General features: G+C 35.9%; 1 protein-coding gene across 1 annotated transcript; it reads right to left on the bottom strand.

Annotated features, from left to right (window-relative positions):
* Nucleotides 1–113: 113 nt before the first annotated feature.
* Nucleotides 114–14619, bottom strand: abcb6a (ATP binding cassette subfamily B member 6 (LAN blood group) a). The gene is made up of 20 exons (XM_079615022.1): nt 14419–14619; nt 13104–13638; nt 11424–11561; nt 11142–11331; nt 9129–9221; nt 8845–9037; nt 8513–8634; nt 7049–7158; nt 6849–6914; nt 6594–6719; nt 5409–5485; nt 5133–5196; nt 4965–5050; nt 4772–4829; nt 4288–4392; nt 3954–4128; nt 2858–2970; nt 1771–1865; nt 1460–1528; nt 114–1367 (listed from the first exon to the last, which is right to left on the bottom strand). The coding sequence occupies exons 2-20, from the start codon at nt 13617–13619 to the stop codon at nt 1202–1204; spliced, it is 2562 nt and encodes an 853-aa protein (XP_079471148.1). The 5' UTR covers nt 13620–13638; nt 14419–14619; the 3' UTR covers nt 114–1201.
* Nucleotides 14620–15261: the final 642 nt, after the last annotated feature.

The following is a 15261-nucleotide window of genomic DNA, read 5'->3' as shown; positions in this document are numbered from 1 at the left end:
ATGCTCATATTGTAAATTTTTACTAATACCAAAACGCCCATGATCAGCACTCCAGATCAATACAATAACAATAATTACACTAACACACACACACACACACATGTATTTATGTATGTTTATATATGTGTGTGTGTGTGTAAATATATATATATATAATGGGTATTTTAATGTGTTAACTAAATATAAAGGGACTAGACATATTTTATGTACAGTAGGTCTACAGACAATATTTTATGCACAGAATAATGGATTATCAAAAAGCAGAATAAACATTAATATAAACATAAGCAAGTCTATAGCTTTATTGTACATTAAAACATACATTTTTTCGACTTTAGCCAGTCACAACTGAATTACTTTATACAAGGCTATTTTCCATAACTAAAAACACATCCCAATGGCTCATTGCAACCTTGTCCCCTGAGTTTAGTCAAAATGCTATAAAGTGAGTGATCTCCTTTGTCCCTTTGATGAACTGAAGTTGTACAGTACAGCAATATATTGCATCTAAGTACCACTCCACACACACAGCATAAGAAAATATGATCTTTAACCACACAAACGATCATAACGACAGTAAAAAAAAAGTCAGACGAATATGCACAATGTCAGAAATTAAAATTGATTGACAAGTGTTTCCCCTTTGCTTAAAACTTAGTCCTACATTCAAATTGAATCTTGGCTTGTATAGAAATTCAAATATCACCATTATTAGTATTTACTGATATACAATGGCACCAGAAATTATTATCCATTTTCAAATGAAATAAACCCTCAAAGAATATGAGCATATTTACAATAACAAGCAGTTTTCCTCTTAAAAAGAACAGCAAATCGGAAGCATCATCGAATCAAATGCAACCACAGAAATTCATTTAAATAACAGAATGTACATTCATCATAATAAGGTGTCAGCAATGTATTGCTATGGAGGGATTTATACAATGTACAATTACTCTGTCAGTCTTCTCTCATTAATGGCCATATTATTTATCATTATAAATGCACTTAGATTATATATATATATATATATATATATATAAATTACTTCATTATCTTATATAAATAAATCCTTAAGCAAAATGGGGCACTTTTGAGAACTGGCAAAAACATAAGAAATGTATACTATTAAATAATTATAAATCTAAATATGCCACAATAGCATTGGGCGAGCTTAAAATGCACAAAAACCATCACGCATCTAGTGTCCCTTGGGTCCTGTTCCTGTAGTGGATGTTTGTGGCTGTAGTTTCTCTGATTTCCTGTCTTTAGTCTCGCTGTCAGAGGCCGAGTCTGAATCCTGCACCTGCTGCTGTTTCATCCACATGTCCGAGTACAGCCCTCCCTTCGCCAACAGCTCATCATGCCTACGACAAGCAATAATACTGGACTTTAAACTGCATAGTTCATGTATTAGCGAGTCAGACTTTGTGTTCAGCGTAGTAGTGAATAAACTCACCTTCCTCGCTCCACAATCTGCCCATCACGAAGCACAAGAATCATGTCGGCTCCAATGACAGTCGACAATCTACAATAGATGCACATCAGAGATAGCGTTATACAATAAGAATTCCTGTACTGTATAAAAGACCTTAATATCATGTTTAATGAATTATGCTTTGACTGTGATAACTGATGGGAGTTGATTGGAGTAAAAACTCTCTTTAAAGGCAAAGATCGGCAGGAGCAACAACCCCGGATTATTGTTGTTCAACATTCACTGCACGTTAAAACATCACACTCTCATAAATCATTTAATCTTGAGTGTACCTGTGTGCCACCACAATGGTGGTTCTGTTGGTGCAGACTTTAGCCAGCGATGCCTGGATATTTCGCTCAGTCTGTGTGTCTAGAGCAGACGTGGCCTGTTGGTAGAGGATGAGAAAATTTGTCAATAAAAAATAAAAAGTACTTGAGTACAGAACAGAAAACTGGTCCTAACCAAAAAGATTTAGCTCAAATCACAAAATGACTTATTATTGGTTGCTTGTTCTCTGTCCGGTAAAGCTGTGTAGCTCCGTCCACTGATACTTTATAGGTTAAGAATCCTTCACTACTGTGAATTTGTTGCTTGTTTGTTTTTTTGACACACTAACATTCACAATTTTGGGAATCAATGTTTTTGAAAGAAGTCTCTTATGCTTACAAAAGCTGCAGTTATTTGATCAAAAGTACTGTGAATGTTTTTTAGTTTTTTTTCAGGATTCTTTGATGAATCATTTTTTTTTAAAAAGAACAGCATATATTCAAAATAGAAATCTTTTGTAACAATATGCACTACCGTTAAAAAGTTTGGAGAGTCATTTTTTTCTTTCTTTTTTGTTGTTGAAAGAAATGAACACTTTTATACAGCAAGGATGTGTTAAATTTATGATAAAAGCAAAAGCAGCACAACTGTTTCCAACATTGATAATAACTATCAAATCAGCATATTAGAATGATTTCTGAAGGATCATGTGACACTGATGCAGAAAATTCAGCTTTGCATCACAGGAAACCATTATTTTAAATTGCAATAATATTTCACAATATTATTAATAGTAATGTATCCAAACGTTTGACAGGTAGTCCATACACACACGCACGCACGCACTTATTTGAAATAATAAAAACATAATGTTTCAAAAGATTTCTGACACATTTGGTCAAATGAATTCCTCCTTGCTGAATAACAGTATAATTTATTTTTTTTAAAATATTACTAACCCGAAACTTTTGAATGGTTCCACAGTACTACCTAAACTTGCTAAAATAATTCCCAACAAGAAATCATAAAAACGACATGCAAACCTCATAATAATTCCCTCATCCTAAACCGACAGTGTATGTATTCTCCCATAATGCACTGGTGACGTACCTCATCGAGGAGGATGATCTGAGGCGCTTTGAGGATGGTGCGAGCGATGGCGACTCTCTGCTTCTCTCCTCCGCTCAACTTCAGCCCCCTCTCACCCACCTGAGTGTCATAGCCTACAAATATAAAACAATCATGAATATCCACTATGAACTCAAACATTATCTAGACTCAACATGAGCCAAATGGATGGCATAAAAACTAAATGATGCTCTCTGTCCCGCACAATGATTCAAAATAATCGGAGCACATTAATAAAGGTCTGTATTTCAGACCCCCTACTTATATTCATTGCTTATAGGGCTGCGCAATTAATTTAATTTCGATTTCGGCTCCCAACGATCACCAAAATAGTACAATCGAGTAAAAACAAGTATTTTGCCATGTTCTGTTGTGCAAGGAGACTCTTATTTTGTCTTGTGTTCTGAATGACACGCGCACATCCGCCCGAAGCCATAACCTCTCTCAGCTTGAATGTTTAAACTGATAAGATTTAAAAAGAAGTGAAAATTATCAACTTTAGTTACGATGCAATGCTGGCCCGATTGTGCAAGTGACAATTCCGTCATGTCCGACTCCCAAACGCGAGAGTGTAGTTTCGACGCTTGCCTTGTCCGACCCATTTTGAGAGACGAGAGAGAGAGAAGACGCGGCACCGCTGAACACTCACGCGGTTTGTGAAATTGTGTCTTGCAGAAAGTTTTAAAATTACTGATTTGATTTTATAATCTCTTTGGATTCATTTAGGCTACTCATACAATCTACTTAATAAATGTTTGCGGGGGAGTTTCCCACATTATAAGTGGTAGACCTGTGGGAATTATTAAAATACTTATTGAAGTATTATCTGTTATATTATTTATTTTAATAGTTCAAAAAGTACAATAAAATGTTAAAATTTAGATTTTTTTAAAGAATTGTTGAAAGGTGTCTTTTTAATAAATCCAACACGTTCGCAAAATCATGTGAAATAATTGTTACATAATCGTGATTTCAATACTGACCAAAATAATCGTGATTATGATTTTTTTCCATAATCGAGCAGCCCTAATTGCTTACAGTTTAGTTCTACTTTTTCAATGCCAAAAATGGTTCTCACCGTCCGGGAAAGTTATGATTTTGTCATGGATGTCAGCGGCAATCGCAGCCTCCTCCACCTCCTGGTCAGTAGCAGCAACCCGACCGTAGCGGATGTTGTCCCGGATTTTGTCATTGAACAGGACAGTGTCCTGAGGGACGACCCCGATGTGGGCGCGCAGAGAGGACTGCTTCACCTGAGACACAACCAGACGTATGATTTAACACAGCGCACAAGAGCTTCCCAGAAAAAATGTGAAACATAAAATACAAAAGGACAAAATATCCCTCCACATGCTCAAGTAGGGACAGGTTTGGGTGCCTTTTATATATTACAAGCCAATGTGCAGGTTCACCTTTGAGATGTCTTGACCGTCTATTTTTATACACCCGCCCCGAACGTCATAAAAACGGAAAAGCAGACGGATGATGGTGCTCTTTCCGGATCCAGACTGTCCAACCTGAAAAAAATCCAAACAGTCTTAAGTCTCTTACACACGCGTACGCACGCACACGCAAAAGTTTGGGGTCAGAACAACAATCATATTCTTGAGCAGCAAATCAGCATATTAAATGATTTCTGAAGGATCACGTGACACTGAAGACTGGAGTAATGATGCTAAAAATTTGGGATTTCTCATAACAGGAATATATTACATTATATTTCACAATATTACTGTTTTAATATATGCTTGGTGAGCATAAGAGACTTTCAAATTAATTTAAAAATCTTACCGACCCCAAACTTTTGAATGGCAGTGCATATACACCAAGACAAAGCTGAAAAGGCATTAACAGCAGCACAACTTTTAAAGGATGTATAAAACAGAACAGACTTACAAGTGCGACCGTCTGTCCGGGAAGTACGGTGAATGAGACGTCTTTTAGAATTTCCTGGCTGCAAAAATATCCGCATCGTATAAAATAAAAGTTGCATATTTATTGAGAGAATACTGGTAATTTGTCAAATAAATGACTCTACTAATAATAATAATAAAAAATAATAGAAATACATTTAACTGAAGATGCTTACCCTTGCGTGTAGCTGAAGAAGACATTCTCAAAATCTACTTTTCCCTGTGTGTAGTAGAGGCTTCCTGCGTTGACTTCATCCTTCACCTAAACAAAAACCCAAATAACCATGTCATTAATAATTCAAAAGCTTATCTGGACTGAATTTGAAAGAAAACCCTCCACTCACTTCCTCATCCTCAGAGAAGAGCTTGAACATGCTTTCCATATCGATGAAGGAGTTCTGGATCATTCTGTTCAGGGAAAGATAGATGCTTACTGTCATCTTTGTTCTTTTGAAAACGCATATAAAGAGTGATCTATAAACTATTAACGGTGGTGGTTGAGGAGATTCCTCCTTCCATGTAAAGCGCTTTGAGTGCAGAGAAAAGCGCTATATAAATGTAATGAATTATTATTGTTATTATTATTATTATTATTAACCAAGACAAACAAAGCTCCATACCTGTAGTATGTTCCAAACCAGTTGAGCGGAGTGTAGAGCTGGATGATGTATGTCCCAAACAGCACATAATCTCCAACCTGGAAGACCACCATGAGTTACAAGCAGTTCATGTCACATGATGATAAAAAATAAGAACAATTTACAATATTCAAATAATATTTAATACAGTTAAAATTATATTAATAGAAATTCAAAATATTAATATTTAATTAATGAATTTAAATGTGTTATTTTTTTATTTACATTTTTCTTTTTAAATGTATTAAAAGACATTAAAACAATATTTTTGCACTTCATTACACTTTTTTTTTTTTTTGCCACTTCCAGATGAATAACTTTTTTCTCAAGCCATTAAACCCACCACAATCCAATAAAACATGCTTCAGAGACAGTGACCTCTGACATTAGGCATGTAAACAACAGTAAAACTTAATGAGTAAGTCTGGAGTGGAGATTCCACATTGGCATTTCAATCACAATCTCAAACTTTAATCAAAATCTCTGTTTGGGAAACTCTGCAATAAAGTAATTTAGTGCATTAGACAAAATGGAGATTATTGCAAAGCAGCATAAAAACTTACGAAAGAAGCATTAAAACGGAATTCAATTGATGTGTTTTACAGGTGTGCACTTTAAAATCTGATTGCTAATCCAATCTGATTTTAAAGCCAGAACTATTTTTTTAAAGCCAGATCTATTTTATTAATGTACATTAGCAATCAAAAGTTTGGGGTCTTATGCTCAAAAAGACTGCATTTATTTGATCTAAAGTACAGCAAAAACTGTGTTTTGTAGAATAATATATTTAAAAATGTAGTTTATTCCTGTGATGAAAAGCTGAATTTTCAGCATCATTCACATGATCCTTCAGAAATCATTTTAATATGATGATTTGCTACTCAAAAATATATATTTTTTTATTAATATCAATGTTGAAACCAGTTGTTCTGCTTAATTTTTTTTGTTTACACTTACAGGCTTAACAGATTTGTAGAAAAAAAAAAAAAATTATTTATTTGAAATTTAAATATTTTTTCAACATTATATGTCTTTACTATGACTTTCGTTCAATTTAATGCATCCTTGCTGAATAAAAGTACTAAATGTTTGTTCCTTTTTTATTTGTTTCAAATCTTTTTCCCCTGCTTTAAACCCCTTCAGAAGTTTCTGGCAGTGAGTTCGTACCTGAAACTTTCCCTCTGTCACGAAGTACGCACAGAGCAAAGATCCGGTCAGAAGACCCAAACCGATGATGAGGTTTTGCGTTTGGTTTAAAAACGCCAGAGACGCGTTGGTCTTCCATTCCGATACCTTAGCAACAATAAAATATAATTATGAAAGTGATATTTATGATTTATTCCTGTGAGCTATTAATCAATAAACGTTATAACAAATCTGGTGTGGAGAGCAGTCTTAAAACAATCTTTAAAAAAATACTACCTGATATTTCAAGATGGCATCCTCAAAGCGACTCGCTTCGTAACGCTCTGCATTGTAATACTTCACCTGTTGACAATATCATAATTTAATCACACTATTTGAAATGCACATTATATTGCACATCACAATTTTTTTTTTTTTTTATACAACACATATCCTGACACCGACCTTAGCCAAACAAAGAGGGAACAAAACCATACCGTCTCAAAGTTCAATAAAGAGTCCACAGCTTTCGATTTGGCATTGTTATCTTGTGTGTTCATGTCTCGTCTGTATTTAGTTCTCCATTCAGTGATAACAATGGTGAGAGCTGAAAGACACACAGATAAAATAGCAGTCAATCAATCAAATGCTAATCTGGAATATTTCTATTCTTCTGTCTTTAGTGACTCCTGGGACTAGGAGAATCAAAACTGCACTCCGCAGATTGCAGAATGTTGTATATGGTGTTAAAAGTAAGTGCATTTTCTATTTTGCACCGAATACCGTGACTAATTAAATTAGCTGAATTGCGCAGCACACTAAAGCACACTGTGTCCCACAATGCAATGCAATCGACTACTTGAGCTTCCATTTCCAGTGTGATGAATAAGCCAGAAGCAATATCAACTGTAATTTTAACACAACATTTACAAAGTCATAATAAATGTGCACCAATTGCAGAATTAAACAAGCGCAGCACAATAAGGTTATTTGACAGTGTTATTTTAGTATTACTTATCTACAACTACAGTATATATAAATATTTTGAATTAACCTTTATTTATTTATTTGATTTAAATGTTTTGGTAATTTTGGTGAACATTTTCTTTATTTCTCTATTTAGCTTTAATTCATTTGTATTCAGTTTAAGTAATTTTAGTACTTTAGTTTTTCTCATTTATTTTCACAAACTACACTTAGTAGGCAGTATATTTCTCTTTCAAACACATCCATTATTCTAATTAAACACCTGAACCAGCTAGACAAGGTCTTCGGGTATAACTTGAAATATAAGTGAAACAAAAGCTCTTGAAAACAAAACTCATCTTTGGGTGCAGGACAATCATTCTCTGTATGGTATAAGTTTACCAGCGTATTTGAGACAATCATCATCTCTGAATGATTTTAAGAAACAGTTAAAAACATATTTTTTACATAAGCTTTTGTGTAGAGGTATTGTTGCTGTAGCTGCCCGTCTGAGTTAGTCTTGAACAGTGTGTGTTTGTTTTTTCGTGGTTATTATTTTTTGTAATTCTCTCGCTTTTTTATTTTTTATTTCATTGTACAGCACTGTGGTCAACTATGTTGTTTTATTATGTGCTTCATAAATTAAGTTGGATTAGATTGGATAAATTAATACATTCAGTACGCAATTATACTTCTAATACTCAAAAGGGCAGCTATAGTATTTAGTTTTTAGTAAAAGACTAAAAACATTATTACAATATATTGCTCAAGATCTCAAGTGTCACTCAATGCAATAAATAAATATTTTCTTTAGGTAAAATGACAAATTTCTAATGTAAATCATTTGAAATGGGGGCAACAATAAGGGTGTGTGTTTGTGTGTGTGTGTGTGTGTGTGTGTGTGTGTGTGTGTGTGTGTGTGTGTGTGTGTGTGTGTGTGTGTGTGTGTGTGTGTGTGTGTGTGTGTGTGTGTGTGTGTGTTGTTGGATACTCACTGAGGTAGAGGGCCATGCAGACGAAGACTATGAGGCCAAACCAGGCATTGAAATTGGATATAAAATAGATAATGGCGATGACAATGTCAGCCATGGTGGGTAAGATGCTGAACACAATGTAGCTGTTGGAATAAACCAAATATAAAATATTTCAAGAAAATAGAGACTGGGATCACTTTTACTGTAAAAGCACACTATCTGTACATAAGGTCTGTATGCATCCAAGACTAATATTGCAAAGTTGACCTTGCATCCAAATACAAACACCTCGAGATAAGAAGGTTTGTGGTATCAGGACACAATTTGATCTAAAGCTAATGTGCTAGCTGTACCTCAGCAGGCTGTTGATGGAGGAGGTTCCTCTGTCGATGCTTCTCAGGACGTCTCCGGTGCGGCGGCCCAGGTGCCAGCGCAGAGACAGAGAGTGCAGGTGAGCGAAGAGACGCACCTGCACCACACGGTTAGTGTACTGCTGCACTCGAATCCACAGGAACGAACGCATGTTACTCACAAACCCAGACGCACCTGCAGACGGACACAGATGCGGATAAGACTGTGGTCAGATATTACACGTCACGCTACAAAGATATCATTAAATTGGGTGATGTTCCCTCACCAGCTCCACCACCCTGCAGGAACTTCAGAAGCCCGTAAATACACACTGTAGTGGCCAGAGTCTTCCAAGAGCTCCCATCTGTCAGCTGGTTCACTGTAAAGGAGATTAAGAATATGAATATATAGAAGATTTAATTCCAGAAATTTGTTGCAAAGCCCGCACTAGTGTGTAGTGTGGACAAAAAGACTAAGAAAGAACTTTTACAAAATGTGGGGTTCTCTCCTTGCATATATGGAAACATACACTCTAGGGGTGTAACGGTACATGTATTCGTACCGGACCGTTTCGGTACAGGACTTTCGGTACGGTTCACATGTGCACCGAATGCAATCTTTCACGTAAATTAGGCTAGTTTTGTGTGGGGAACATGCGTCAATTCCGAGTTTCCACACAAACATATTAAGTGTCGGAAGTCTCCGCGTTGCACTGATTAAATCTGATTAATCGTTTTTGTGATTCAAATACATGTAAAATATTACCATAACATCTGTCTTCCTGTGTGTGGAAATTTGTTTATGTTGCTGTGACAACGAAACGCATGCATGCGCGCCTGTGTTAAGAGCGCGCTTGTTGCTCCATGCGCGCTGATGTGCTCATCTGTTGACATTTCCAAATGCCTTTCAGATGCTTAATAAAAGCTGGCTTTCCACAAAAACAAACGTACATGTGTCATTAGTATAAGAAAAAAAAATGGGATTTTAACTCTCGGGTCGGGCTCGGACATAAATATCTTTATGCCTGTCGGGCTTGGGTCGAGTTCGGTTACTGCGGTCTAAAATCTACTGCCTAAAATTCGGCACGATCACCACATACACCGCACGCTCGCTTTAGCCCAGCCTCTCGCTAGCGTCATGACCAATATAGGTTTAAGAGTATTTTATTCAGTGGAGAACTTTGCAGCAGTATTTTATTTCTTATTCTTTTTTTATTATTATATATTCTTATTATATTTTATTAAAAAGTGTGTTTAAAAAAGTGTAAACAAATTGTTAAAAAAAGTTTATAGTAAACAACCAGCAGTTTAATGTTTTGCATTTCTTTCCCTTACTGTACCGAAAATGAACCGAACCGTGACTTTAAAACCGAGGTACGTACCGAACCGTGATTTTTGCGTACCGTTACACCCCTAATACACTCCCTGCATACTGGAAAATAGTTCATAATTGTACTCTCTACTAGTGTGCTACCGCTCCTGTAATAACACTTATAATTGATTAATGATTGGCCCGAGTGCCTTTGCGTAGTATTTCAGCGCAGCGCGTTATATGTTGTACGTCACACACATCACACACATGACCAGCGTCAGCCAATAGTGAGCCTACGTGGTGACGTGCAACACAGACAGACGTGATGACAAACACACTCAGGCCCACGGAGAATATAATGAATATTGGAATAAAGTAGTTAGTTTTGTTTGTTTTTTGCGCACAAAAAGTATTCTCATCGCTTGATAAACATAAGGTTGAGCCACTGCAGTCACTTGGACTATTTTAACAATGTCTTTAAGAACTTTTTGGGCTGGCAAGTTTCAATCCCTTAAGAAGCCTATGGAGGAGTGAGACAGCTCTCAGATTTCATCAAAACTATCTTAATTTGTGTACCGAAGATGAACGAAAGTCTTACGGGGTTGGAACAACATGAAGGTGAGTAATTACTGACAGAACTTTCATTTTTGGGTGGACTAACCCTTTAAACAATTTTTATATTGCAAAAATATATGCAATATTTTTGCATATTTGCTCTTATTTAGGGTCAATAATTGTTCCCTTTATATTAGGTATGTCCTGGATCCCTGCCTATCTTCTGATCCTACCCCTTTTTTTCCATACATATTTTAAATTGTACAACTGTGTTCTGGAATGTTTGGAATTTTGTAATATGTGGAGACACCTATAAATAAAGTGAGATGAGAAAAGAAAGACTAAGACAAAGCTACAGACCCGAACGTACAATAATTTCCCTTATATTTCATAAATTATTCAATCATGACTGAATAAGACTGTTATTCTGCACCTATGTTCTTGTAGTAGATGGGCACAAACACATTGATGACGCGTTCCGCGGCCAGCATCCCGAGACACAGCAGAACCAGCAGCTGAAGCACGGCACTGCCTTTAGGCCACATGTACGGCACCAACAGACGCACCTTCTGCCCAAAGTCTTTCCACGTAGACTGATTCTCGTCAGAATTACCCAAGAGAGGCTGAAAAAAAGATGCATTAATGAATGATTATGACAGTAAGATGTCTTTATTTATGCAGATTTGACGACAGCAGAGTGCATCTAATGTCTTACTGCTCCGTGCTCAACGTCTCGCTCATCTTCATTGACCAGAAGCATGTACGGTCGGCGAGGCAAGCCTGGCGCTTTGAGGCCTAACAGGAACAGCAAACCTGAGCTGAAGTATCGCACCAGCCAGAAAGAAAACTCCAACTGCAGACACAATGAACAATATGCATAAAGCCATTATTATTTGCATCTGCTACAATCATATCATACATATCTCTGATATTGTGTAAAGAGTAAAGACCATCACTATAATGTGTCTCACATTTTGAGATTTTTGGTCATTAGCATGTAAACAAATTACTTCAAAGTTTATAGATTTTATGGGTTCTTTGGCTTTAAAAAATGGCATGCAAATGATTTGACTGCAAATTATCCAGTGTGTCTTACTGAATTTGTCTCTAATTAATAAGTAACAAATAAAAACAATTTAATCATTAGCATGGGGTGCCCAATTTAAAGCAAAGCATATACAAAAAACATACAATATTTTAAATATATAATATTAAAAGTTTTAAATTTAGACTTAGTTTTAAGTTTTAGGTCTATTTACATTTATAATTATATACTGTCTATTTAAGTGTTATATTTTATTTTTAAACGTATTTATTCTTTAATAATGTATAAATATTGATGATGCATTAACGGTTTAATAATTCAATTATATATATATATATATCATGTAAAAGGGGCAAATAAAATTAACAACAACAATTGTATTAAATTAAATTATGTAATAATATAAATATATAAAATATTACATTAAATTTAATTAAATTGTTATTAATTTATTTGCCCCTTTTACAGTGCGTGTATGTATCTATTTTTTTACAGTCTATGGTATGTATACATGTATAATATATATATATACTAACTTTTTTTTAAAGAGACAAATTTGAAAACTGGAATCATTTTGTAAATGCTCTTTTAGTTAAATCTGGCAAAATTGTTGGCCATTTTTTATAATATGCAATCAACTTTTGCATTCAACATTCAACGTTTAGAGCAAGACTAGAGTGAACGGAGTAAAACTGCTAGCTCATGGAGTGTCACAGAAACTGTTATCCGATTGGTCAAACCTAAACGGATGGGGTGTGGCCAATGAGGCCAAAAAAGGAATGCAGCCAGAACTGACCATGACTCAGCAATAGTCACTGCCTACTATTTAAAAACACAAAATGACTCAACAATACTGTTTTTTTTTACGGCCATCCAAACTTGACAGAATTGCAGAGTCATTCAAAGTTTGTTCCTCAATATGTATTGCACATAAATAATCCTTTCACAAAGTTACCATAATGCTGAGTCATGGTGTGTGAGCAGCATTCCTACATCTGCCACCCCTTTCAAATACTTTTACTTTAAGCAGGACAATGGCATCAGTGCCAAAGGTTATGCTACAGACATACATGATAATACAATATAAAACACTAAAAACTACTACAATCTGGTGCATAATTTGATGCAACTCGATATGAATTGTGTTTATGAGGTTTGCCATTACCTTTCACCTAGTGGTAGATAAACAGGTTAAAAAAAAGCCCAATTACTTACATTACTGCAACAACTTAGCATATGCAAATCATCTTTATTAACAGCTTTATTATTAGACAACAGTTTATTTAGGGCCTATTGTTTAATAATAATGTATAATTATTTGGTGATGTATTCCTAACCAATCACACATACCTGTTGATCGGACGTCTCCAGAGTCCACCACCACTGAGGGCTCATCCACGACACAAACGCCAGGTTTTCAGCCGCAAAAGCCATGGCCCAGTACAGCAACAGAACCGAACTGTGTCCTCTGGTTCTGTCCCGCACTAGAACCCTCCTTCTCTCCAGACGCAGAAGAGCCACGGCCCAAAGCCAGCCCATCATGGAGAGACAGCCGTACAGGACCACGTATCCCGGCAGCTCTCCGCTGCGAGCGATCCGAAACACCATCCAGCCCACCGCCTGCAGGACGAGCAGCACCGACAGGCCCACTTGGAGCCGGTAGAGCCGAGAGCGAGGGATGAACTTGGGCTCCATGTCTGTGCCGTAGCGGCTGTACCAAACACACAGAAACGTGCCGAAGAGGAAGAAGAGGGTGAGGAGGACGGACGGCACCAGCGTGAAGTAGAAGCAGAGAGTCAGACCGCCCTCCACCCAAACCTGCTGCATGGAGACTCCAGCTTCACAGAAACTCTTCATCTCCACCATGATGATGATGATGATGAATCTAGAAAACAATTATATAGTGAGGAACCAAATAAACTTGTGTTTCCCAACACAAAAACATACTGTGGCAGGACCATAATACAGGCACGGTATCATATATAAACTTATATACAAAAATAACTAAAATGGATATAAGAATTATTAAAAACTATACAGACATGTAAAAAAAAACTAATTAAAACAATTAAAAAAATTACTAAAACTTTATTTAAAAAAAAAAATCTCAACAAATAGTCTACTAAAATAACTGCATTGTACAGTGATAGTTTCAAGACAATGCTACTATTAACATAGTCATACCATGCTATTTAAATATGGTACCCCAATGTACTTTTAAATAATACCAAAGTATTACTATACATGTACAAAAACATCAACGATAATAAAACTTGATTTTTAAAATGACATTTTATTACATTATTATGCATTATATTGATATTAAATGTTCTCATTTTACTAAACATATTCCATAATAATACGTATTTAAAAAGCAAAGTTTATTGTTGAGGATGTTCATGAGCTAGTCATTATAATAATACTTGCTTAGATTATAATGCAATACCATTGTTTTATTATGTTTATTTGAATGTGTTGTGACCAACTTACTAATAATGCACTACCGTGATAAAACACGCATGCATAATACATACTGTACCATGTACAACATGACAGTTCCACTTCTTTGTAAGTGTTATTTATAACCACATATACCAAAGTACCATAGTGTTACCGTGTGAAACCACGTCCACGGGAACTTAGGCCAGTGAGAATATGAACTAACCTGTTTCCAATGTCAATGGGATCCTTTTAGTCTTTGGTGTGCGTCCTTGAACGTTAACGTTACCCCCTCAGATGGATTATGATGATGTTAGCGCTCCTAAAACATGTCATCGTATGTGGTTGCTTGCTGTATATGACCTTACACTACAGTCAGAGACTCACGCAGTTCAACTCCACCATCCATTACACAATATTGAATAACACCGGGGCAAACAAACGCCTCGTGGTCCTAGCGCCCTCATTACGCAGTCACGTGGCAAGTGTGACTTTTCTCGGCGCAAGTAAGAATGATCCAATCAAAGTTTATTGTGATCACTCGTTGAATTTCATAATGCAGTTTATTTTAAATTAATAAACCGTGGGATTTATCCATTTAAAACACCATGGTCTTTCGTATGTCTACAATAAGTCAAAGACATCCAGACAGTTTTTAATGGGATTCAAAGGAACCCCATATGTTTCCAATCTGCCATTTTTAGCTGTTGTTGCGTCTTTGCAATTATTTGTTGTATTGGGTGGAAAAAAATATTTGTCAACGGTTGCATAATAATAATAATAATAATACAATTGTTGTATAGATAATTTATTCAATAATTCAATCAATAATATAAAGACCCCTTGTGGTGAAAATCAAGTTTTTAATGTTGTGTCTAGCCTATGCGTTTTTAATATGCTTTAAGACAAACATGTGCAAATTCATAAATCGACATCATTGCTGAGTATTTTCTTCTTAAAACTGCAGTGAAAAGAAGGTTTGAAATCGTCGGCGTTTCTTACTGCCATTTATCCAATCACATCAACGTGATGGCGGGCTTTACGAAGCAGAGGATTCTCAAGAGAAGCC

Source organism: Phoxinus phoxinus, assembly GCF_949152265.1.
Source record: "Phoxinus phoxinus genome assembly, chromosome: 6".
In the NCBI taxonomy this organism is placed as follows: Eukaryota; Metazoa; Chordata; class Actinopteri; order Cypriniformes; family Leuciscidae; genus Phoxinus; species Phoxinus phoxinus.
The sequence above is the reverse complement of the archived record's forward strand: the minus strand, read 5'-3'. Positions and strand labels throughout refer to the sequence as shown.